Source organism: Tyto alba, unplaced genomic scaffold (assembly GCF_018691265.1).
Source record: "Tyto alba isolate M040663 unplaced genomic scaffold, T.alba_DEE_v4.0 Super-Scaffold_1000006, whole genome shotgun sequence".
Classification (NCBI taxonomy): Eukaryota; Metazoa; Chordata; class Aves; order Strigiformes; family Tytonidae; genus Tyto; species Tyto alba.
The window spans coordinates 19347842-19373359 of record NW_024881272.1 but is presented as its reverse complement, the minus strand read 5'-3'; the positions used below and the strand labels follow the sequence as shown (position 1 = coordinate 19373359).

Below are 25518 nucleotides of genomic sequence, written 5' to 3'. Positions count from 1 at the left end.
CCTTACAAGGTTATTTAAAAAAAAAAAAAAGATCTTGCAGAGATATGGGAACTGAAAGCCCCACTTTGTTCATATTTGTCTTCCCTGGGCTGTGTGCATGCCAAAGGGCTATCATCTTGCTTCCCGGCTGAAATAGAAATTCAGTAATGCATACTTGGGGAGCTCTGTCACTGCAGTAATCACTTAATAGTGACAAATAAGCCAGAGAATAAAACAAACAGATGGAAAATGGTCATCCCCATCCATGGACACCTGCTCTGTGATACAGTCTGTAATGATCTATATACACTTCAGAGACAAAATTACTTTACCACATGTTGGAGAGTATCTGTTCAGAACTGGGAATGAGTTACAGGAAAGACATAATGGGTACTAAAAATGGCATCAAATCAACAGTCTAAGAAGTACCTAGTTGTAGTTTTGAAAATAACAGATTATCTCATTCACAAAAAAGCTCCTGAATTGGGAAACAAAACAAGGATAAAAATACCCATTAAAGAAAACCCATACGAGCTCCAGCACTATTCACCCCCAGGATGAGTCACTGACACCATAAGCTTCCAGGGCTTTTTCAAATGTGGGTTACCAAACCTGATTTTGTTCAAGAGAGGCATTCCTCTGATTATGAGCAAGGTGGACCCTTCATACATTTAATTTCCAGGGTCAGGCCTTAAGGCATTTAAGCAGAATTTAAGAATTTTAAAGATTTTTAAGGTTTCTGAAGCCCATACTGAATTTGGAAAACCTACATGCTCAATACCTCCAAAAGGCAAGGCCAACCTGATTGTATGCTGAAACAAGATTTTAGGAGCATAATAATAGTGGCAAGCATCCCAGCCTGAGTATGGTTTACAGTAAAAAAGAAGAACCTTTGCAAGAAGACCTTGTATCTGTTCTCTCAACTAAATTAGCTTTATTAGATTTTTTCGGGAAGTAGAGAAATGATGCAAAGAATATGTCTCTATTCAACAGCACTCTCCCAGAAAAAGTTTCCAGTCTCCATCCTTCTACCAGAATGTATTTTCATTCCTGCATTTTAAGAGTATCTCAAAATGCATATAGCCAGAGCACTCTTATGTAATAATGACGTGGCCTCATGCTATGAAGTCACTATCTGGTAAAATTTCAGATGTTTCAGTACAAAAGTATTTTAAGACTGGGTTTGCTGGTCTTTATTTGTAGGAAGGCCAGGTTTAGGTTTCCACAAACTGAGTAGAAAGAATTCTCTTTCCCCACTCTACCCCTTCCCTCTTGGGTTCAATGAGAAGCAGAGTAGGTCCCAAATACACATTCATTCATTACCTTGTCTTCCTGAGTGCATATAAATATGTTAAAATAGCTCACTAGCTTTGCCCCTCAGATAAAAAGCCTAAGCAGCTGATATAATGTGACAATTAACTTATTAGGACATCAATACTTTTGCACAAACATAACAGGTATTATTGCAGCTCTGGACTTTGAATTGAATCCTTGATGTCCAACAACGTTTTTGGTAAACTTAATAATGGGAAGGAAACAAAAGCAGAGGTAAACATGGAAAGAAAATTGAAAGCAAGTGGGCTGAATTTTGGTGGCAATTACATAAAACAAATGTGAGCACACAGAATATATATAAAAGCCTTATTGCATGCTTTAACAGCAGTTATATACCATCATTCCAAAAATAACTTTCCCGGCAAAAAAAAATATATCCACAGGAGGAACAGAAGACTGTTATATAAAGGGAATCAGGGTCAAAAAAGAAGGTCCAGGAACAGTGATCTATTCACAAACCCTGAATTACTTCACCCCTTTCATGGAAAAATACAGGGCAAGTGTAGGCTTTCTCGCTTCATGTGGTTACAACTATAAATACATCTTCTGCTGACCTGCAGGTATTGACTGATGCCAGGCAGACTAAGGGGGAATTCTTGCCAGACTTTTGCTCCTTTTTTTGATAACAGGTACGTGTCCACAGCCCTTAGCCACAGCATGGTTCAAAAATTACTTTGAGACTCTTACCAGTGAGGGTGGCTATTTTTATAATCCACTTGTCTAGATCTGTGGGATTTTCCCCATTAGATAATTACTATTTTAAGATTAACTTGTCAGCCAACACGAGCCAGAAAGATGAGATCCAAACTTTGCACTGTTTGTATCACCATCTTGAGTCAGTAATTGGTAATGCCATAAAACAACTCATTTTAGGCATCTGAGCCACGTAAGCAACCTTCGGCCAAACTAGCACTGCGAGTAGACCTGGCCCAAATGGAAAACCATTCAGTGTGTTGCAGATGCTGCCCACTGCTATTTGGCAGGGAAAGCCAATTAACCCTGTATCAAGATGCAGACAGTATTCTTTCTAACCTCCTGTATCAGCCACAGGGTCATCGAGAGCTTGGCATCGTACCACTTGACTTACCTTTGCTTGCAAAGTGCGTCCTGACAGACGAATGTCCCTGTGCTGCTGGACATTACTCAAGCTTTGAGCAATGCAGATTGTGAAAGAGTTTGGCTGTATGGGAAATAAATTGTTATTTTTCTTCCTGCACAGAAAGGAATGGATTCAGCATGTGCCAGACTTGCCTCTTCTTTTTTTTTTTTTTTTTGACAACTTGCAGCCCATTGTTTATCAAATGGCACCCTGAATCTTCTGCGTCATATTTTCTTTGACTTAAATATTTTTCTTTAACTAACACAATGTGTATGATGGCAAGCAAACAAATAAATTTAAAAAAGCAGGACTTCTGTGGAAACAAAGTTTACCATTTCCCACACAGATTAGATGCTGATTTTCCTAATGAAATAAAACACTTGCATATAATTCTGCTGCTCTGTACTCCATATGAACTCAGAGCCTCACACTGGATCTTTTCAGTGTGATATCTGATTACAAACACGTTGTAATTGCCTCATCTTTTTTTTTTTTTTTTTTTTTGAGAGATGCTACATTTCCGTTTCCATTTGGCTTCTGACATTTTTTGTTTCCTCCTACTGGAACAAAACCTTTCCAGGAAAGACCCGTGCCACCCTCCCCACCGGGGAGTTCTGGGGCAAGCCGATGCAGCCGAGGCAGAGGACTGGCCTCCCTGGCCCACCCTGGGGCGATGCTCCACCACACGCATTCCTGTGCCACCACCAAGCAGGGAACCTGCCAGCAACTCACTGGACATGAGGAGGTTTTGGCTGGACACCAGCGCACTCCAGGATGACAACTCCTACAGTTTGTTAATAGCTTCAACAATTTAGAGCAGTCTTAGCACTGCTCCATATCACTCCGGGGCTGCTTAACCCTCCCTGCTGTGCTGTTGTTGTGGCTATCAGAAGCCATCTCCTTAGTCCTCTCTAGTGAAGGTGCTTTAATTTTTGCCTTCAAAGAGGGAAAATAAACAAGAAATCCCAGGTGCAGTTTGTGAGGGTGGCAGGGGAGCACCGCGAGAGCCTGTCAAGGACAGGGGCACAACGCCCTGCCGGCACCACCGTGCTGCTGCTTTCTGCACATCCCTCTGCTTCTCTCCATTTGCAATAAATGCAATCAGTCAATCAATCAATCAATCAATAAATAAATATCAACCTCTAAAATCCTTACCTGTGAACTATCAGACTATCTGGTGAGGTTTCAGATGGCTGCAGCCCTTCCAGGCTAACAGCTTTGCTGTAAAGGATTAATGCACCAAAGGGTTCAAATATTTATGAGCATCATGGAACGAGGCCAGGAGACATGCAGAGGGTACTAGGGCTGTTACACTCATTTAGCATTTTTAAATGGTACCATCTTCTCCTAAAGACAATATTCATGGGGTTTTTTTGTTTGTTTGTTTTTTAAATATTCTTTTGAACTTAATTACAATTTTCTTTGGAGATTTTTTTCTTCAGGCAGCCAGGTAATCTGTAGTTACAGAAGGTCTACAGTGGTTTTGCTTTGTGTTGTTTTTTTTTTTTTTTAAGCAAGCTACAGCTGTAAATAAGACCTCTGATGACTAAAATGGCGTGGGATCAGTGTGTAAGGCTTTTTCAGGCTGTTTATTAGAACATCTGAGAAAGCTTGGTTCACTTTTTCCTCTGCATAGGCAAGTTTCCTCTGCCTCTGTGTACAGCAACAGAGGAGAGAAAAACATTGAGAAGATGTTGGAAAATATGATAGTAAAACTGCAAACACTGACAGGTGGGCTCAGAGAAGGTAAATCTCTCCATCATTTTGTTTTTAATAGACTACATGTGATACGAAAGCGCTGCTTCCCCCTCCCATTTACGAAGGAGCCCATTTACAGAGACATGAGAAAAGGACGCAGGGCGGGAGCACTGAAGGATGGCACAGGCATTTCACTGGAATTCCTCCGAGCTCTGCGGATTCACTCCAGCCATCTTTGCTCACCTGCCTCCCAAGCCCTCCCGCCCGCCGGGAGCACGGGGACCCCTCCTGCAAGCAGGGGTGAGCTGGCTGAGCCCCGCGATGCGCAGGGGTCCATCCCCAGGAGCAGCTCAAACGCCCTTGCCAGATGTGGCACCTCTGGGCTGCAGCTAGGCACCGAGCTGCCGGCTGCCCCTCTCAGCTGGGCACAGCACTCAAACCCACGGCGAGGCGGCCGGCCGGAGAGGATGGCTCGGGCAGCGCCGGGAAGGGCAGTGGTGGCACCTCCCCAGCAATAACCCACCTTTTGGGGGACACTGTGTTTACGGTGGCCAGCAGCTCCTCCCAGGCTGATCCAGGGCTGTGCCCACAGCCTCACCGCGCTCACCCACGACAACGGCGGCCGTGCAGGCCCACAGACGGAACGAGCAGCGCAGTTTCTTGCTAGGAACATTTGAAAGCAATTTTAGAGAAATGTATCACATTGGAAAACTCTGTGTCACAGGGCTGTTGCATTTTTTGGGAGGGGAGATGGGAGGTGGAGGTGCAGAGTTACGCAGGCACGAGGAAAAGGCTTGGCAGTGCTTTCTCCACAAAATCTGAGCTGCTGTTAGCATGTACTGAACAGTGGCTGTCCAAGCATTCAGGTAATTTTTCCCTAGTGATGCTCTTGAAGGGCTATTTTTTTCTTTTAAGCCGTGTGTTGTGCTTCACAGCCTCTCCCAGGAGCTGCGTTACCACCTCCCATCTCTCCCCTCAGGACAGTGGGACCGAGTGGCACCACTGATCCCTGATGGGAACCCAACACCAAAAGGCAGCACCAACACCAGGCAGTACCCCTGGCCCTCTCCCCTGCCACCTCTGCTCCTGGTGTGAACACACACCCTCCCTCCGAAATGTTAACACCCCCACACCGTTTCTCTGCATCATGAATAGGCTGCAAAGCTGCCAGCATGGGAAGAGGACGTCCCTTCAGAACCCCTGCCCCAGCCCCTCTTCTCTGGCAGCTGAAATCGGGGCAGAGCCTGTCCCTTGCCGGCGGTGGCAAAGGCTGCAGCAAGAGCTGGCCCCGGAATGCTGGGGGGGGTCAGGAGCAGATCCGGCCACATCTCCATGCCCGGGCTGCACGGCCAAGCTAACCAGCTGGAGTGTGGAGGAACAAGGACTGTTCAGTGGTTTTAAAAGGGGAAATTATTTTTCTGCCAGACCATCCCAGCCTTCCAGCACTCACCACACCATCTGACCATGGGCTACGTTTAAAACATGCTCTCTGGCTCTTTCTCACCGGGGAGAGGACGTGAATAACAAACTGGTACAGCCTTCCTATAATGGCACGTTTTTCTAGTTAGTAAAATCTCTGGCAAAAATATGAAGATCCAGGTATATTTCAATGCACCAGCACACCAGACCCAGGTTGGATGTCTGTATGACAATAGACAGCTGGACATCACCTCCCCTAGCAGTGCCCTGGCCTGCAAAGCACCTCAACCTTGGCGATGTGGAAAGGCAGGGTGACTCAGGGAAGACATCTGCCCAGTTTCCAGTAGCCCTACGACCAAACTGAACGCTTGGAAGTGCTGGTGGAGCCATGAGCAAGTTGTGGGCAGTGGAACTAATGAGACCTCATTTCCTATGGATTTGTGTCTTGCGGTTGGACTTTCCGGTGCCTGAAGACCATATGAGCGCCAAGGAGGCACTTTCTGTGGTCAGGGTGTTCACAGCCTCTCCCTCTTCCTCCCCACCATGGATTCTTCCTCCAGCCTCTAACTGGAGCTGTGCTCAGACCCACGGCTCTCACACGGTATCAGCAGGGTATCCTTCCTCCCCCCGGCTGCTCGCCTTCCTGTGCTCTGCCTCTGGCTTAATCTCTCAGAGACAAATACCTTCTTTTCATGGTTGGCTGAAATTGCACCAATGGACTGAAAAATAGAGGGATAACTAGCAGACAAAAGTGACTAAAATAATTGCATTTAATAAGAAAGACAGCATAACATCACAAAAACATTATACTATAAAGCAGGAGCAGCCTGCAGTCTCCAGTCTAGCAGCCACAGATTAACTTTCTTAAGGCCAGGAGGCACTGGGCATGTACTGCACATCTTTGGGTGCCAAGGACAGGGAGGAAAGGAATGAGGGAGCTGTGATGGGGGCTCCCAGTTACCTTCTCAGGCATCAGCAAAGTCACATTCCTGGGCCTTCCGCTGTGTCCCCAGCAAGCCCAGCAGAGCAGTCCCAGCCCTCCCACCTCCTGCCGTGGGCAGGAGAATCAGTGAGCATCAGCCCTGCCACTGGCCACCTGGCATGGCAACAGAGGGGTGAGTGGAAAAAAGCAGTAAACTCCGCTGTTTGGTACCCACAGCTGGGCAAGCACACGTTGCATCTCCTACATTAAAACTGGATCTATTTTGCATATGCGTTTACCCTCAGTGAGACTAATTATGTAGCACCAGCAAGAAAACACTTTTGAACTTTCAGTGTGTTCAGTGGCGATCTGTGGTTCAGTGCCACAGATCGGCTGTTGCGGTGACAAACACCATTTCACGTGTATCTTTTGCAGGAGCAGTAAGAGTTGATGCTGCTTCATGAAGATACACGACAGAACAAATGGAACAAATCAAAGGCAAAACTGAGAGGCTACCCAGATTGTCTTACAATGTTGGACGTATCATATGCCCTAAAGATATTTCATTTTTAAAAAGACCAAAAATGAAGGCAAGTCCATTCTAGTGACCACGGAGTTTGCTGTTGCGGGCAGCGGCAGGACCACGGCACAGCTCTGAGCACACCATCACAGTGCCCGTTAAAGGAAACCAGCGATTCCCCTCCTACTCTCAGTGGCTGCAAGGGGGGTGAGGAGTGAGGAAGACGTGGGCTTCCCATGTGCACACTGAGCGGGAGCCAGCAGTGAAGATGCCATCAGCCTGCAGGGCTGAAGGAGGGGGGGTTGGTTGCCCTGGAGAAGGGGAGGCTCCGGGGGGCCCAAGAGCAGCCCCCGGCACCGCCGGGGCAGTTACCTCAAAGGCAGAGCCAGGCTGCTCACGGCGGTGCGCACAGGAGAGACGATGGGCATAAATGGGAGCAAGAGGGGTTCAGACTGCGTTCTGAATTCCAGCCTGAATTATCCAGTGACCTTACATTTTCCCTGTGCCCTGTCTTCCCATGTGTAAAATGCAAAGGCGCATACAGATAGCAATTCCTGCTGACAGTAGTTTCATGAGAACACATGCACTAAGACTGCATGGCACCAGAGACCAGAGAGGTTTAAAAATAAATACCTTTTTAAGACAATGAAGAATAAATACCCATCACATGAACAAGTGCAAAATTAGCTGTGAGTGTGTTGTCTGCAGGACAGGAATTCACTTTGCTGTCAAGCTGGTTTGTGGCAGAGCTGACCGGCACAGGGTGTGATCCCACAGCACATCCCCTGCTGCAGGAGGGGACCAGGACAGCGGGACACAGCCTCAGTCTGTATTTACAGCTTAGTCCATGCATCCCACACCTTCTCTCTTTGCATGATAATCTGCTTCTCAAAATATTTTCCTTCCTAAAACTAACATGAAAATGAGAGCAGAAGAAATTTAGCCTCAAAGTTCTGTTTAAATAGCACTGGGTTACTAAAAAGCAAAGAGGAAAAAAAAAAAAAAGGCAAGCTGAAGATGCTATCATCTGGAGTCGAAGAGACTGACAGGCAGCTAGAGGATTCCAGATATGCTGAGGGAAAGATGGCTCCCATTCACATCAACAGCAAAATGTCACTCAGCGTCTGGATCAGGACCCCTGTGCACTGGAGATCATCTCTTGGACGGGGGCTGGCCACTCTTTTGTATTGACTTGTCCGTGCCACAGTGACACTGCTGCTAACGCATAATTTATTTTGTCAATTTAGGAGACATCTAGTTATCTCAATTATTTAACAATGTGTAAAATTACAAACATATTCAATTACAATATGTTCCTCTTGCGTAAACCTCTCCTCTTGGCCACATACATAATGAAAACCCTGTTGAGTCAGTAATAAAATCCAGAAAGCTTTCAAGTCTCAGAACTGAATGTTCAAATTTTGTAGCTCACTTCCTTTTCTAACCAGACAGCAGGGCTGCCAAGAGAATTTCTGGGCGTTCAGCCCCTTTTGATATACATACACATACATACACACACAAATATACATGTATTTATATATATAAAATTATACATATCTATCTATCTATCTATCTATCTATATCTATATATCTCACTCTACCAGGGCTGGCAGACAGTAGGCACTAATTGTTATGTTATGAACAAATGCATTTTAAAAAGAAATCAGAATACTACTTGTTTTCATCTGATGGAACAGACAGCTCAGACCTGGACAGGGAAAACGATCAGCTCCAGCTCTGTCAATAAATAAATATTTGCATTTCACTCCAGCAGAGGAAAAATGCAGCACTGATTTTAGGAACCAACCTCAAAAATTCCTATGTGGAAATACCACGATTCTTTATGCAAACGGACCAGTCGCACATGCAAATACCTTATTTACATGAATAACAGCGCTATATGCATGTACGGGTCAGGAATATGATCCAGCACACCACATTTTTGGAGGCTAAGCCTCACTCCTGTGAAGAGCAGAGCATCCTCATTCTGCACTGAAGCCAAACAGTAATGAGTGAACTGGGCCAATCACAACTGGGAAGACTTTGATAGCTAAACACGAGAGCCTTAAGATTATATTACACAGAACACTTCTGATTCCTGCCTGAAAGACTAAATAGCTTCTAAATCCTTTGCACTATTTATAAGAACAACCACCACCACAATTACATTTATTTCTCTTCAGAAGCACTGTCTGCTTTTGTATTTATACTGTAAGCAGCGTATTAAAAAGGGGACCAAATAGATTTCACATCTGTCAATGCAATACAAGAGCAGGCAGCAGCCACGTGAAGGGAAGGACAAACATTCAATGAGTTTCATATGGCATGGAAATACAAAGTGGAGTTCAAGTCTGAGAGTTTTCCCACACTTCGGCTAAGTACATTACCAACAGCCACCGAGGTATTCGCTGCCATCACATGGGAACAGAATGATACAGGGCACGATACTGCATCCCCCCAGCACACACAGGCACTTCCACTGGGGCAGGAATGAAGAATAACTAACTGAATGTGAGATAAATGGCAAATAAACATTGGCTGAGGAATTAGACCCTGTGGCTCTTCACTTGACAGGCAGAGCAAGGTCATCCTAACCTACCCCGCACTCTAAACTGGGCGATCTTTGCATCACTTTCATGATAAAATGTTTCCACTGTCAGTGGGCAATGAGTCAGAATAGGAGAGGGATGCTGTTTACTGAAAAGCTCTTGGAACTAGAGGGAGGAAAAGGGAAATACATAGGAGAGGCTAAGGACGGGTTCCAAAAACAAGATAAGAAAAATAAAACACGGACAAAATGTGAGAGTGAGGATAGAGGTGGAGGCAGAAATACTGAACTGAAGGCAGAGGGGAGACGTGCTAGAAGAACCCAGACAGAAAGCTGAATACAGGGAAGGAATAGCAGAAGGAACAGCAGAATGGTGCGAATGGGAATGAGAGATGAAAAATGGGGAAAAAAGGCAGTGGGTTCCCAAGTTACGCACTACTGACGTGCATGTGCCCTTTTCAAAAGTGAATGCATAGCCAGGATGACCCTAACATCATCAAAACACCAATGACCCTATCAGGACAGCCAGCTTGAGCTGGCAGAGGGCATAAAATAAAGGTGTCCCAAGTTGGGAGAATCACGGCAGTGACTAAAATGACTGGGATCAAAGGGAAGATCCATTGCCCCCCACCAAAATGACATTCCTCCCTCTGCAAGGGGTCAATTTGTGCATTGTAGCTGCTCTGCGCACACTCTTGTCATTTGTAAGAACCCGTAGTACTCTCACTCATGCTTCAAGTATCTGAATGCCTTCTAGTCCTTAGCACACCTTCCTGACATCCCCGTGAGTCAGGAAATAATGTTTATCTCCTCTCTACAGATGGACATTGAAGCACAGGGAGATGAATGATCTGTCCAAGAGTGTACTGGCAGGCTGTGGAAACCCAAAACTTGAACCAAGCTCTCCCAAGTCCCAGAACAGAACTGCAGCTGCTAATGAGAACCAAGAAAATTAAAAAAATGCAGATGAACCATCTCGAAAGTTTTATAAGTGACATTCCTGCTGCAGGCATGAATGGAGGAAGTACAGACTCCAACAGGCAAATTCTTTGCCACCCCATCTCCTGAGTCGCAGAAGTCCTGTTGATCTGGGCTAATAAATTTCCCCAAGCTCTAGACGTTCTCTTGGCCCTCATCCCAAGCTCACATAAGAAGCTATTTCATAGGCAAGGTTCTTATTTACAGTTACTCAACTCCCATAATATTTTATCTGAGGTGGCATTTTTAACACTCCCCTCCCCAATACTGGATGAACTGTCTCTTTCTTTGCTTTATAGGTTTGTAACTAATCTAGTTAAAATCCCATAAATATTGGGATGTTTCTGTGCTCCCCATTCAGACAGGAGGCTGGCTGAGGAAAAAGTCCATTAGCATTAAAATGATGGTGACATCCAGACTGAAGCTGACAATTCATTCATTTTTTAAGTCTACTGTCATCATGCCAGCTGCCCTTCAGGAGGTGACTGTGCATCGACTGTGTAGCCTCCTAAACACGTGATACTTGGGCAAGGGAATCCTGCCATAAAATCCAGAGTCACAAGTCCTTGCCAGGTCACACAGTGGGTTAATGTGCTGGCTTGCTACCCCTGGGAGACCCGAGCTGGAGTCTTTGTTTTACTGCAGACCTGTGTGCCACTAACAGCAAGGGGGAGGCCATAAACGCAGGGGCACGGGGCGCCGGGGAGCAGCGCCGGCGGAGCAGGGTGCCTCAGGCCAGCGCTGCTGCTGCAATCAATGAATCTCAGTTTGGGCCTAAGAAGGCTGGGTTTGCTTGAATCGGTGCTCACAGCTGATGCACAGTAAAGAGGCACGAGCGGGCCGTATTGAAACATGGCCTGTAGTTCAGCTTGCAGAGACAGACTTGCATTATTCTGCCACTTCTGGATGTGCAATGGCCCCTAGTGCTGTTGTGGCAATACCAGCTCTTGGAACAGGAGCCCCCTTCTCTCACCCCCCTCCTTTCGTGCTGCTCCCAGGTGCAGCGGGGTGGCCTATGCACTGTACTGGTCAGAAGAGGAGCTTGCAGACAAGGAAGCTGAAGCATGGGCTCAATGGCAAAGGCAGCCCAGTGCCCCTGTGCTGGAAGGCCCCAGTAAGGAGAGGTGCTGAGCTGCTTTTACCAGGATAGTGCTGTCCTGAGCTGAGCAGGTACTGATCGGATGGCCCCATCCCCTTCTGTCACCAGGATGGCAGGTCACCTGCAGTCAGGTAAAGACATCCTCTGCAGGTGAAGCTGGTGGGAAAGCAAAACAACCTCACCAGGACTCCTAGCTTTATTCACACAAAGAGATGACTATTAAATTTTTTATATATATATATGGCTATATTTAATCATAGGAGTGCTTAGTCAGCCTTAATACAGACTTCTACTTCCTAACTCTACTTTTCTTCAACAGAAAATTTTCCCGTGAAGTTAGTCAGCCCAAGAATTCCTTTTTAAATGTTAATCTTTTTTCTTAAAGAGTTAAAAAGCTGCCAGCTGTTTAATCAGATTATCAAAATAAACTCACTTCTCAGCCAAGGATAACTTCTGAGGAAATCAGAGAGGCAGATGCAGCTACCCATTCTTTGGGAGCTCTCCAACAACTCAAATGTCAGTTGTTTCAGTTAATTACTGAATGCTAATTAATTAAGTCCATTAATTTTGACCAGACAAATCGGCTTTAACATCAGTACAGTTGAGATCAGAAGCCAGTGCTCAGATAAGACCTCAGCCAAGATCAAAGTGGACGTGTGAAAAATCTCCCCAAATGTGGATTTCCCACCGTCCCCCTCAGCATCTCATAGGTGTGGGAGGTGTGTGCATCCTGTCACGAGGGGAGGGCTCTGTGCATTTTGCTTTCTCCACAGCCTCTGGTCCCTCTCACCTCTTAGGAACATGCCTGCTGATAGGTTCTCAGCCACGGTCCTGAGCCCCAGCTCCTAGTCCATGGCAAACCACAGGCACCGCACCCTGGCCTGTGGACCCACTTACCCACACTTCCCCGTGCGCAGGGTTTGCTGCCCCTCTCTGCTCTCTCCCGAACTCTTAATTTCACACCCAACCTTCATCAGCAACAACCTTATTCTCCTGCAAGAACTGCCACCTTGACCGTCCCTTTCACTGGCTGTGTAAGTGAGGAAACACTTCTTACCCCACATCCTCACCAACCACCATCTAGTCCTCTATTTTCAAAACGTGTAAGACCTGAAATGTAGAATTTGGGGTTTTACGCGAGCTAATATTAATAGAAACATTCTCAGGATTTTTTTCCCCCAGTGTAAATGGAACACTTTTATTTTTTTAAGCATGCCCCTGTGGTGCTCGCAGGCCAAACACTGCAGCATTGTACCCGCCTGGGGAGCTTGCTATAAACACATCTGTCTAGCTGCTCTGTCAGGCCCACTGGGCTCTCTATAAACCAGGAAAAGTAAACCTGTACATTAAATATTTACTGTTTTCAGCATGTATAATCTAGAAGTGTTTTTAGCAGCACAAGTAAGGCGCACTTTTAGTCAATGATTTTTATTTTGACATGGCACTGTTAAACACTGTATGGGTACATCCTGAAAAAGCCCACTCCTTGAAACCAGAGCCTCTCTTCTCAAAACCGGTTACAAACATTATCATGTTATTGCACACTGCCCACCTGAAAGACCCATCCTATCTCCCATTTTTCTGCTCTGATCCCCAGTTCTCCTGTTAAGTCTGAAAGTTGAGCTTGTGGGGAGCTTCAGAAACAGACCCCAAGCTAGGCAGCAAGAGAGGAGAGTGACAAATAGGTAGCTGTGTATGAAAGGATACAGACGAGTGCAGAGTTAAAAGAGTAACAACACAAAAGCAAATGTCTCTGAAAGTAGATAGCTGCCAGCCAGCACTAATTTTCTTTTACGATTAACAAAACAGCTAGCTTTTAATGCTTGCTCCATGTGAAAGAGCTCCCGCTTTCATCTCAACACTGACAGCAAGAATCATAATTTCTGTACAACAACAGGAAAAGAGACGTTAATGCAGTCGTAAAAAAGTCTCCGCACCAAAGTAGTCTGCTGATAGCCCCTGCTAACCTTGTGCTTCCTGAGGACATAGTCCCTGGGAAAACAGCGGGCGGGCGGCAGCCTTCCTGCCTGACTCAGGGGTGTCCTTCTGCCGGGGTCTGCGCAAGCCGCCGGGCCAAGCCCACGCGGGGACCCCTTTGCAAAGCAGCTCCCTCCTGGTTGAGTTCAGTCCCCAGCAGAGATAAGGTGAGGAAGAGATTCCATTCACATACGTTTCTTCTTCGCGCCCCTAGAAAAATGCCCCCCAAGCAGCTCCACAGAGCAAGATGCATCTTTCAGATTTGGATGCTAATCAAGTCTAGAGAGGGTTTAGCACTTCTCCCTAATCGCAGGCACGCAACTCTGGGATGGGCAGCAATTTGCACATTCTTGGATCATAACGCTGTCTCCGCAAACATTCTTAAAGCACATACATGATCCGTTGGCTGCCTGCAAGTCCTCCCTATCTGTAACGATGACATCGTGTCTACTTATTTGTCTGTTATTGATTTTTTCACTACACTATCACAGACTAGAAGCAAGGGGCACAAGCCAGAGAACCATGCAAGTAGCTGATCTCCAGCAGCAGAGTAGCCCTAAAGGAGGTCGTGGATGGCTTCTTTGCCTCGGTTAGCTCGTGTATGCCATAAAATAAGCACATACAACAGAAGAACACAGCTAGCTGCTGCTGCAAAGTGCTCATGTAATGTATCGGTAGGCAAAGGGTAGGAGCCCAGATGGAACAGAATGGAAATGAACAGTAACGCAGCAAACACAACTAAGGTCTCACCGTGTTTTAATAGGCTTGTGTACGTAGCAGAGAATGAGTAATGATTCTGGACAAAGCCAACAGGCACCTCAGAGGATTCTGAAATTAATCCTGTGACATTTCCAGCAGCTAGCCTGGAAAGCAAAGTGACAGAATTCACTGTGTAGCAAGAGCACATTCAGCATCCTGCCAGATCAGGCTTCCCCTCCTATTTACATGCAAGAAAAAAACAATATTAATCAATACTATTTTTTAAAAAAAAAGAAAATAGCTACAAAAACGTGTTCTTAAAATCAAAGGCTAGGCAAATCCTTTGAATGTCTGCGTATCAGTGACAAGAAACGGTTCCATCAGGTCATGAGCAGCAGGGAGGGAGGGAAAGCATCAGAAGGAGGGTAGACAGTTCCTGCAGCTCTGACACACACTGGCCTTAAGGAAACACAGCTTATAACAAAACAAAACACCTTTGGGGTAACAAGAGTTTGCTACGTATTTCAAATGTAGAAAAATAAAACAAACAAGCAAACCTGAACATACCAAAGAGAGCATATTCTGGGGTACACGTTCCACACCACAGATAAAAGCAGGAGGCAGTTGTCTCTGAGGTGCAGTTAAGCTGCAGACTGAGGCAGACAGCAGCTGACAACCATTATGGACCACAGCCTGGAAGTCTGCTTTGATCAAGGATTTCTCGGGTGCAACTCAATTGACTGCAATCAGGTTCAGCTACCTCTACCAAGTCCTTGCAATCATGAGCAATTTTCTTTTGAGCTTGCTCATTTTGTCTTAATGGATGTCAGTTTGCATGCATTGCTCCACTGGGAAATCCTGCACTCTGACAACCAAAGTTTAAAGTTAAGAAGTTTCTGCTGAGGTCATCTGGGATGATTATGTCTCTGGGGTGAGATCTCTGTCTGGGACCTTCACTTCAGCTGATGCTGGGAAAGAACTTGTTTATGCTCCTGATGCCTCAGCCTCCTTCATCAAGCTCACGAGACACAGCTGTGAAATTTTTTTTTCTAGAATATATAAAGATTTCAGGCTATATTGTTATTATTTGCAAGCTACATCACTACATTGGTTGAAAACAATAGACATGACTATAAAGAATCCACATGCAGCCGGGTGCTAGATAGGACTTTCTAAATTTTTTTTTTTTTTTTTTTTTGTGGCGTGGATTGCCAAAGCCCCTAATAGTCTTTTCATTGCAAACTTCAGCTATAGGGATGTGATCGATGCAAGCTACATCTTCTGAGTATAGCCTAGTGTTGAAATATACACACGTGAGGGCAGGTGAATAAATATTAAGTAATCCATCTGCCTCACTGAGGAAATGGTAGTGGCTGGTACTAAAATAAAATTAATGATGGTGACAAAGGTATTTTGAGTCTCTGTCTGGGCAGGAGGAACTAAGCAGGATCTGGCTGTAACTGCTTTGCATTTCTGCATCCAGCCTGGGGTAAGAAAACCAAGCAGTACATACTGCTGGTCAGCAGGAACCCACTGATGATCAGCAGGGATGCTTCTTGCCTCTGTTATGCTGCTACCTCCCTTATATCTGTGTAAGGTGTATCTGTGTAGCAATGCAGTTCACACACTGAACCTGCAATGAGCACAACTGAATACTCCATCACATTTTCCTTCTCTGCTTCCCTGCGGGATTAGGAGGCTCACAAGTCCCTCTTCCACTTTCACACAACGGGAACCTCTGCAAGACCTTGACAGCAGCCAGAGGAAAATGCAGTATACCTACAAAGCAAAGTGTCTCTCAGTGCAAAATGCTGCAAAGCAAAACCCCCCTCAAATATTAGAAACCACAGCAAGGCACAGACTATACAACTGACGGGCATAAGCATAACTGAAGGGAAGGCAGTAGGGAAGAGGAAGAAAACAAATAGGAAATTCCATACTCAGAAGAATTCAGCATATACTCTGAGCAAATCAAAGCAAGAAGAAAAATCTGAACCCACTTGAAGTTTAGCTGCTGAAGCCTTCTGGCTACTCAGCCACTCTGCCTGTGCATTGCTATGCTTAATTTGCCCCACTGGATTTGCACCTCCTGTGAGTAACTGAGAGGAGCCATTGACTCCGGGAACACTGATTTAGTGCAGTAGGAACCAGCGGCCTGGCAGGGGCTGCGGGAGAGGCCCAGCCCAAGGTAGGTAAACACTGGAAGAGGGAAGGCCACAGGGAAGAAAGACTGGAACAGGGAAAAGGAGAAGAAAGAGAGACAGGAGAAACAGGCAGCAGAGGATGGGCAGAGGAAAAAGAGAATGAAGAAGAGGAGATTAATCCAGGCCTGGACTCTGGATTTAATTTTTCTCTAGAATCCACGTGGTTGTGAACCTCTGGTGTTCTCTGGTTTGGTGCTGGATACTTACTGTCAGCGGGAGCACCAGCAACCAGAGCAGCCTCCATCCTACACAGCACTTTACGCCGCGCTGCAGTCCCTACGCACGGCCACCAAAAACTGACGCTGGGTGGAAGGAAGACAAACCAGTTATTTTTTCTCGATTTGTTTCTCTGGAAAGTCCTTTCCCCGGAGAGACACAGGCCTGTGAAAACGACAGGATATACTCAGTAAATCGGTAATACCTGCTCCGTAAGCCAACTGTTTCATATTTCTGCTTTGCATTAGCCAAGCTCCCAGCAGACTTTACCTGACAAACAGCAATTGCCTGCGGCACAAAAAGTGAGGAGCCAGTAAAATACACTTCATGACGTGAAGTAGGGAGTATTTCCCAGTTCACTCAGGATGACAAAGGTCTAGAACAGTATGTTACACTGAACAAAATCTAAAAACAGAAGACAATCCAAAGCTTTTCCTGTTTCCTTACATACATCCAGGAGATGTAGGCACAGCCTGGAAGGTAAACGCTGGGTCACGGGTTGTGACAGGGAAATGCGTGCAGGGAAAGCCTAGGAAAGGGTCACAGTCCAACCTGAACTCTGAAGAAACTCGACCCATCTCAGGTGTTGTCAACTACTTGAAATTCAGGACAGGTTTGTTAAAAGGTGCTGCAAAGCTTTTGAAGTGACCTTTTTTTGAGCAAATGTAGGTTCAGTTACAGTTTCCCACCAACGTTGTGTGAATGTGTGGTAAGACACGAAATCAAGTGAGAAAAGGCACTATTCATTGACTTTTCCTGTGGCATTTGCTGAATGTTGTGAAAATCACAGATCAGAGCAAAATGTTTGGTGCGTGTCCTTAAATTAGATATAATTAAATAAACAAATGTTTGCATAAATCCCTGAAAAGCAAAACTGGCCAATTTAACCACGCATTGGTGTGCTAGCTTATTCTGCTTTTTCAAAATTTTTGAAAAGTTTTTGTATTTCTCATTAAGCAAAGTGTGTTGAATCACAAACTTGTTCCTCCTGATCACAATGCTGCTGTGTAAAGACTCGTCCTGGGAAAAAAAGTACCAGTCAACATTCTTCATCTAAAAACCACTTTAAAGTTTTAAAACTCGAGTACCACAGAAAAAAATATGCGTCTATAAAACCGAGGGAAGCCCGGTGTACCGGAGAGCTTGGAGTCTGGAAATGGGACCGAGCCCTGCTCCTCCTCTTCACCAGCTGGGGCTCAGCCAAATCAGTAGGGATGGAAAGTCGTTACTACCATTACTGGCAGCCATCTAAGTTCACCGGTGGTCTCTGTTCAGTTCTTAATGGACACATAAAATACCTCCTGTCATCAGAAATGGCACTAAATGGTATATGTTGGCAGTCTCATGAGATAACTGCATGTAACTAAAGACTGAATTTCCCTTTCAGCTACTGTCCTTTCTGGTCAAATTTTGAGGCATACAAGTGACGAAGAAAACCACTGCCGCCTTCTGAAGGGCAAGTTCTGGGCAAAGAGGGCCCAGAGCTTTCATCCCATCACCTCTCCCAAACCACAAAACCACGTCGACCTAATTTACTTGAACGAAAAGGAAAGCATGGAGAGAATCAATTGGGGGGGCGAAACCCCACAATGGGAACCCTTCATCGGGCCCGGCCTGGGCACGGCCACGGCCACGGGGACATCCCCGCAGGGGCAGGGCCACGGGAGCGGCACCGGTGTCCCCTCCGACGGGGACACCCATCGCACCGCCCCCGCCTCCGTCCCCGGGGACACGCAGCCCCCCCGCGGGGAGAGGCCGCCCCGTCCCGCCCCGCCCCGCCTCGGGTGCCGCTCCCCCCCCCCGGGGGTTTCTGCGGGAGGGTCGGCAAAAACGGGCTGCCCCGCTCCGTCCCCCGGGGCTGGAGCCGCTCGGAGAAAGATGCGCGCTGGAGGAGTTGAAACAAAACGGTGTATGTTTTTGGAATAGCCCGCCGTGAGGCTTCAGGCGGCCGCTGCCGCCCGGCCTGGCCGCAGACAGGGCCCCATTGTGCGCCCCCCGCGCCCCCCGGCGGGGCCCGGCCCCCGCCGCGCTCCTCCGGCCGCAGCCGCGTCCCGGAGCGGCGCTCCCAAGACAACAACGAGCCCCCTTTTCTGCGGCTCCGGCAAGGTCCAACAAGGCTTGCCTTATTATTCCTGCGGGTATCGAAACGGAGACCGCCACGACGCGCGCACACGCGGCCAGGGGTGCGCAGCCACGCGCGGCCGCGGCCCCTGCGCGGAGCGAGCAGCGCCAGGAGCTGCACTTACCCCGAGCCGTCGGCACAGTCCCCGCGGGACGGTCCCCTCCGTGACCCTTGCGGCAGCGGCACCGGGCAGGCGACGGGACGTCTGGGTTCGCTGCTCCGAGCAGCGGGGCTGCTGCTGCTTCCCCTCCCCAAAAGCCCGTCCTTGAGGAGCGGCGCACACAGACACTTACTGTATGGAAATGCTACGCAGACAGGTTAATCACATCCCCCTCCTCCTCGCATCCCCTCCCTCTCCACTGTCTCCCTCGCCCCCTCCCTCCTCCGCTTTCCATGGGCTTTGGAGGGGTTTTTTTTTGCGAAGTTTCGCCTGAGTTTGCTCCTCCACCTTCCACCCTTGAAGGCGACCGAAAAAAAAAAAAAAAAAAAAAAATCCCAACAAAAAAACCAAAACCAACAAACCACCCAAACTTGTGTTAGGAACAATAATCTCATTTGCAAAGAAAAATCCCTGGAATGGGGACTTATTGTAACGCCGCTGGGTAGCAGACTCAACCGCTGGGCTTTTTTCAAGAAGGGAAGCAAACTGCAGTATAACGCCAGTTGGCTCCTCCAGCACAATTCTCCTAAATCATGATAGACAGATTGCGTGAAAAACAGGAATTCCAAAGAATTTCCTGCCCTGGGAACACAAGTTGAGTCTATATTTAACAACATCTGAAACTGTCAAGAATGCTTTGTGGTTGGATAACAGAGCAGAAAAATGTGAAAAATGCAGGCTACTGCTATACCAAATATGGAAATATTGTTACGTCTGGGGTCTAAATCCCCATCTGGAAATACTTAGAGCCATGAAAAGAAAAAAGAGGCCGCAACAGAAGCTTAAACTCTCCTCCCCGACCCCAAATCTTAAACTTCAACAAGGAAATACTATTCGAGGACACCCAATTTGAGCGAGGGACACTAAAACCGGTGATAAACAGGCGCAAAGAGGGCTGCTGCCTGCGGGGCCCGGGCTCTCGCTCCCGCCCCGGGAACCGGGCGCCGGGCTCCGCCGGGCTGCGCGGCCGCCGGCAGCGGCGGTACCGGCAGGGTCGCGGGTCACCGTGCGGCCGGCGCTCCGCGCACGGTCGGCCCCGCGGGGAGGGGGGCCCCGCGCAGCGCCGCCCTCGCCGCCGGCAGCGCGGGGGGACCGGGGCCGGCGCCCACCGGCGCGGCCCCGAACGCGAACATCTCCTTATTCCACCCCCGCCGGTGCGGGGAGAGACGGAGCAGAGGCCGAAGGGGGCAGAGCGGCCGCGGAGCCGGGGCGGGCGGGGGGGGGGGGGGGGGGGGGCGGGGGCACCCCCCGGGGCAGGGCCGCCGCCAGCGCCCGCGCTGCCGGGAGACGGGGCGGGGCGGGGCGGCCGCGCCGCGCGCGCCAGCCGCATTCCTGGGATGCCGCGAGCGCTGGACGCGGCCGCGGCCCGGAACGCGCGACGTCAGCGCCGCGGCGCACGCGGCGGCCCCGCGCCCCATATAAGGCGGTCGCGCCCGCCGCCGCCTCAGACCGCGCCGGCCCCGCTCCCGCCGCTGCAGCCGCCGTCCCCTCGCTCCCGCTCCACCGGCGCTAGACATGGGCTCCGCGGGCACCCGCCCCGCCCTGGCGGCCGCTCTCCTCTGCCTGGCCCGCCTGGTAAGTGCCGCGGCTCTGCTCTGCCCGGCCCGGGGAGGGCAGGGCAGGGATGGAAGGGGGCGGGTGGCTCCGCTCCGCTCCCGGCGCTCACCGGCCTCCGCTCCGCTCCGCAGGCTCTGGGCTCGCCCTGCCCCGCCGTCTGCCAGTGCCCGGCGGCCGTGCCGCAGTGCGCCCCGGGCGTGGGGCTGGTGCCGGACGGCTGCGGCTGCTGCAAGGTCTGCGCCAAGCAGCTGAACGAGGACTGCAGCCGGGCGCAGCCCTGCGACCACACCAAGGGGCTGGAGTGCAACTTCGGCGCCAGCCCCGCCGCGCTGAAGGGCATCTGCAGAGGTAAGCGGCTCGCCGCCCCCCGGAGAAAAACCCGTAGCGCCGAAGTTTAGTAATTTTGAGTCCATGTATGGTTATGCTTTGTTGTTGGTAGCTTGGCAGAAAGGCCCATGACTTCAGCAGTCTGGAATGCGATTCAGTATGTCTGGGCTCCGCTAAACGCACATAAGGAAAAGTGATTCCTGACTAACTTATTGTTCGGGCCCCGCGTCTCCAGGGCATTGTAGGGAGCTCCGCTGTAAATTGAATTTAGCAGACCAGCAAATACCTGGGCTTAAACCAGCGATTCCCGCTGCTGACTTCCCTCCTTTCCCTCTCTGTTGATCTCTGCAGCTCAGTCCGAGGGGAGACCGTGTGAATATAACTCCAAAATCTACCAGAACGGCGAAAGCTTCCAGCCGAACTGTAAACACCAGTGTACGTGCATAGATGGAGCTGTGGGCTGCATCCCGCTCTGCCCGCAGGAGCTCTCCCTTCCTAACCTGGGCTGTCCCAGCCCCAGGCTGGTCAAGGTCCCCGGTCAGTGCTGCGAAGAGTGGGTCTGCGATGAAAGCAAGGATGCGCTGGATGAGCTGGAAGGCTTCTTCAGCAAAGAGTTTGGTCTGGATGATTCCGAGGGCGAACTAACCAGGAACAATGAGCTAATTGCCATTGTGAAAGGAGGCCTGAAAATGCTACCCGGTGAGTACAGGCTAATCTCTGTGACAGTGGCAGTTAAGGGAAGGAGGGGGGAGGATGGCTGTACGAGTCCTTAGTCCCGGGTGGAAAGAAAGAAACCCAGTGAGAGGATACGTTTAAGCTAAGCCCTCCTTTTCTTCTTCCAGTTTTTGGATCCGAGCCACAAAGCCGAGCTTTTGAGAATCCCAAATGCATTGTGCAAACAACCTCCTGGTCCCAGTGCTCAAAGACGTGTGGAACTGGTATCTCCACAAGGGTTACCAACGACAATCCTGACTGCAAGCTCATCAAAGAGACCAGGATATGTGAAGTGAGGCCATGTGGCCAGCCTAGCTATGCCTCCCTAAAGGTAAATACAGACTCCCATCGGTACTCCTTTCCAAACTGCTTCGGGTAGAGGATAAAGGCTGGAGAAGAATCTCCTGCTAATAACATTATCACCTCTCCTTTACAGAAGGGAAAAAAGTGTACCAAGACTAAGAAGTCCCCATCCCCAGTGAAGTTTACTTATGCGGGATGCTCCAGCGTGAAGAAATATCGCCCCAAGTACTGTGGCTCCTGCGTGGATGGCAGGTGCTGTACGCCCCAACAGACCAGGACTGTCAAGATCCGGTTCCGCTGCGACGATGGGGAAACCTTCACCAAGAGCGTCATGATGATCCAGTCCTGCCGATGCAACTACAACTGTCCGCATGCGAATGAAGCTTATCCCTACTACAGATTAGTCAATGACATTCACAAATTTAGGGACTAAGCTGTGTTGGGGGTGGGATGCTAAACAGAATTTTGAAGTAACCAGCCATGGAGAAAGGACCTTTGGAAATGGTGCCTTGTCCATTTGAGGGCAACATTGAGATGTTTCAAGAGTGCACTGTGCAACTGGACACTAATGCAACAGAGATTTAAGCATACTTAAAGCTTCATAGTACTGGAGCAACTTCACTGCTTCTTTTTGGAGCACCTTATCTAATTATATACTGTTTTCTGTTTGTAAGTGATAAGATAAATGTTTCGTTCTGGTTATGAAAACCTTTTCTATCTTGTTCAATTTAACACTATGCTTTTTTTCTTTCCCCTTCCCTCCATCTTCTCCCACCCTTTCCCAACCAAGTTGGAAGTTACATTCCTTCCTGAGGTGGGCACTTGTGGGGTGTTCACAGTGGCAGCTATTATGTACCAACTGTAGTTTAATGGCAAACAGAAATCAGTTGTTTTAAAGCTGAGTATTTTATTTATCAAACTGTAGCTTTTTTTTTTTGAGTGTGTTTTTGTTTTTTTTTTTTTTTTTTTTTTTTTACCCCTTCCAGCCCCTGTAATACTGGAATAAGTTGTAAATGATTTTAATTTTATATTCAGTGAATTAAAAGAATTTATTTATGGAATTAATCATTTAATAAAGAACTATTTACCTAGCTACTCTTAGTAGAGCATTCCGATAGGCACCAGACTTAAATACAGCACATGGAAGAGCGTTCTGTGAAAACTTTGAATTCTGAAAAGCTTAGACACTCTGAAAATTAAAACAAGCTCTACTACAGATGCAGCAATGCACTAGAAAGCTGAGTCTAAGGTGTTGGGTAAATGACGTTTTTGAAGTGGTATATGCAGTGTGCAACCCCACGCTCTAGAAAGTATATACAGGAAAAGCGTCTTGGCATTGAAAGCAAATGTTTGATAGAGAGACTGAAGTGTTAATTAGACTGTCAGATTATTCAAACTGTCCTGGAATTTGCAACATAAGGTACTTCATTAGAATGCAGTGCATGCACAGTGATGTTGACCATGGGGGTGGAAGTGGTCCTTGGGTCTCACATTTTTTGGTGGCTGCTTTTTGCAAATTAATACATTTCTGTGGCAGAAGAATGTTTCCTACAGTCTGCAGGAGGTAGTTTGCTTTCACTAAATTCAAATTAAATGAGCTTGAAGCAATGACTTTTGTTAATCCTAATAACCCAGTGATGAAAAGTAAACATACTGTTAACAAGAGAAGAATGTGAGGAATTTCAAGTACTTCTCCAATAGAGTGAAAGGCAAAGCAGCTACTCTTTTCCTCCCCTCCCCACTTTTAAAATATGTAAGTACACTTTATGCTGTGGGACACAGATGACATTTGGCTAACCAAGGGAGTTGCAAGACAGCTAGCTGGCACGCGGTAAGGATATGACATTTTAAAAAAGATAAACTAGAGTAGGATCTGAGAAAGCATCAGACATCTGTACTGTTCTGGTTAGCATAAGGATGTGCTACAGCTAAGACTGAAAGGAAAGCTGCAACAGGGTTAGGTTTTGGGTTTTTTTTGTGTCTTCCTTGTGACTGGTTAGTTCTCTGGCAAAATATCCTCCTATAATCTTTAGTGAGAAAGCTACTTGTAAAAAGCAGACCGATTTTGAGGTTTTAGAATTGTAATGAGGTGTCATCCAGTGTCATGTAGTTTGATGCAGAAGTGGTTAAGAGTCAACTTTTTATTAGACATAAATATTTCAATAAAATAAATGGCCAAATATCTCAGAAGCTCATCTCTGGCAGCTAATGCTTTGCCTGAGAAGTTACAGCCATCTCTCTTCTGCTCAGTCAAGTTCTCTCCCTGAAGGCATTCAAAACTTGAGCTGTTTTGGAATTCATCACCTGGCCACCAGTCTCAGCTGTACCTAAACTTGTCTGTACAATATTTGTTGACAGTAAAAGTGTAAAACGTAGCGAAGTGCTTCTGTTTGGTTTCTACTACCATCTAGCACTGAACGCTTCACTGCATCAGCCACTTACTGAGAAATCATCAAGTTTACATGTTGGGTTACTGAATGGAGGGAGAAAGAAGTAGCCTGCTTGCAGACACGTAGCAGCTGCATGCGTGTTCCTCGCCATCCCCACTGTCACTTACACTTGCATGACACTCATCTTCAGCATTAGTAACAGTTCCCCAAAAAATTACATCTACATGCAACTACACTACGTTCATAGACTGTATGTCTGTAACATGCACACCATTCACAAACCAAAGTGCCCCTCCTAACTCCTGCCTGAAGTGTGGCTCTACCCAGGCCCTGGATTTTACAACCTGCACTTTGGGCTTTCCATGTTTCATCAAGTAAAGGGGTGGTTCAGTAACCTGCTGCCTCGAAAAATGTACTGGTGGGAGAATAAGGGCTGCAGGAGCAGATCATGCAAACATAAGCATAAAATATGCTAAATTAAATTATTCTGCTATAGAGAGAGGGAATGAACCCCACTAAAATTAACTGCAAGTCTTCCTGAGCTGGGGTCTCATACCAGCTGATCATCATTCATATAGTCCTCTCTTCACTTTCTACACCTCACAATTACATGGCAAATCTACTAAAATCCACAATTCCCAATACTGTAAAAGGAATCAGTGTCATTTTTTTGTGTATCATCTTTGCACCTGCTTTGAAGTCTTTATATCCTCTCTTGTTCCAGCAGAAACCCCCTCTAAATACTAGGCATGAAAATATAAATGATGAAAGCATGGGTTCCTTTTAGTCCAGTCGGCAGGGCTTACAGGTAAGGTTAATGAGCACAACTGTAATTTTATTTCTTGGCCAAAAACTGAAATATTGATATCCTTCTTCAAGACAAATACTAAGAGATGAGGAGTTAGGAACATCATAAGTAATGTACACAACAAGAAGCAGTAAATTTTCAGCACATTTCAATGCCAGGCTATCAAGTAGTTCAAACCCTGAAAATAAAGCTACCCATGCCGCATGGAGCTCCCCTGAGCGGACAGACCCTGGGAGACCCCTGCGCTTCTCTGGGGAGCCCTGGCACCACAGAAGGGCCAGCACCACCGCTGAAGCCTGCGGGCACGGGTTTCCTCTGCTTCAGCCGTCCCACCTCTCCCCTCTCATGTCTGCCCCTGGTCCTTTGGGTGTTTATCTTTAAGCTGCTCTGATTTGCCACGCCAGCCCCCCTGGTGCAAGTGCTGGGGTCACCCGAGGAGGGAGA

The 25518-nt window shown here is 47.6% G+C and overlaps 1 protein-coding gene and 1 long non-coding RNA gene across 3 annotated transcripts in view; one reads left to right on the top strand and one right to left on the bottom strand.

Moving 5' to 3' along the window:
* LOC116963496 overlaps positions 1-19102 on the bottom strand; it is a 32266-nt gene extending 13164 nt beyond the window's left edge. For both annotated transcript variants that reach the window (XR_004408204.2, XR_004408205.2), the window contains exons 1-3: positions 18940-19102; positions 16685-16858; positions 14325-14437 (exon numbers count right to left, since the gene is read on the bottom strand). This is a non-coding gene — a long non-coding RNA (uncharacterized LOC116963496). The remainder of the gene's footprint in view (positions 1-14324; positions 14438-16684; positions 16859-18939) is intronic.
* A 1326-nt stretch (positions 19103-20428) lies between these two features.
* Positions 20429-24251, top strand: CCN1 (cellular communication network factor 1). Its single transcript, XM_042786347.1, has 5 exons — positions 20429-20550; positions 20664-20880; positions 21211-21558; positions 21702-21904; positions 22010-24251. Exons 1-5 carry the CDS (start codon positions 20491-20493, stop codon positions 22307-22309), a joined length of 1128 nt encoding a protein of 375 aa, XP_042642281.1. The 5' UTR covers positions 20429-20490; the 3' UTR covers positions 22310-24251.
* The last annotated feature ends 1267 nt before the right edge of the window (positions 24252-25518 follow it).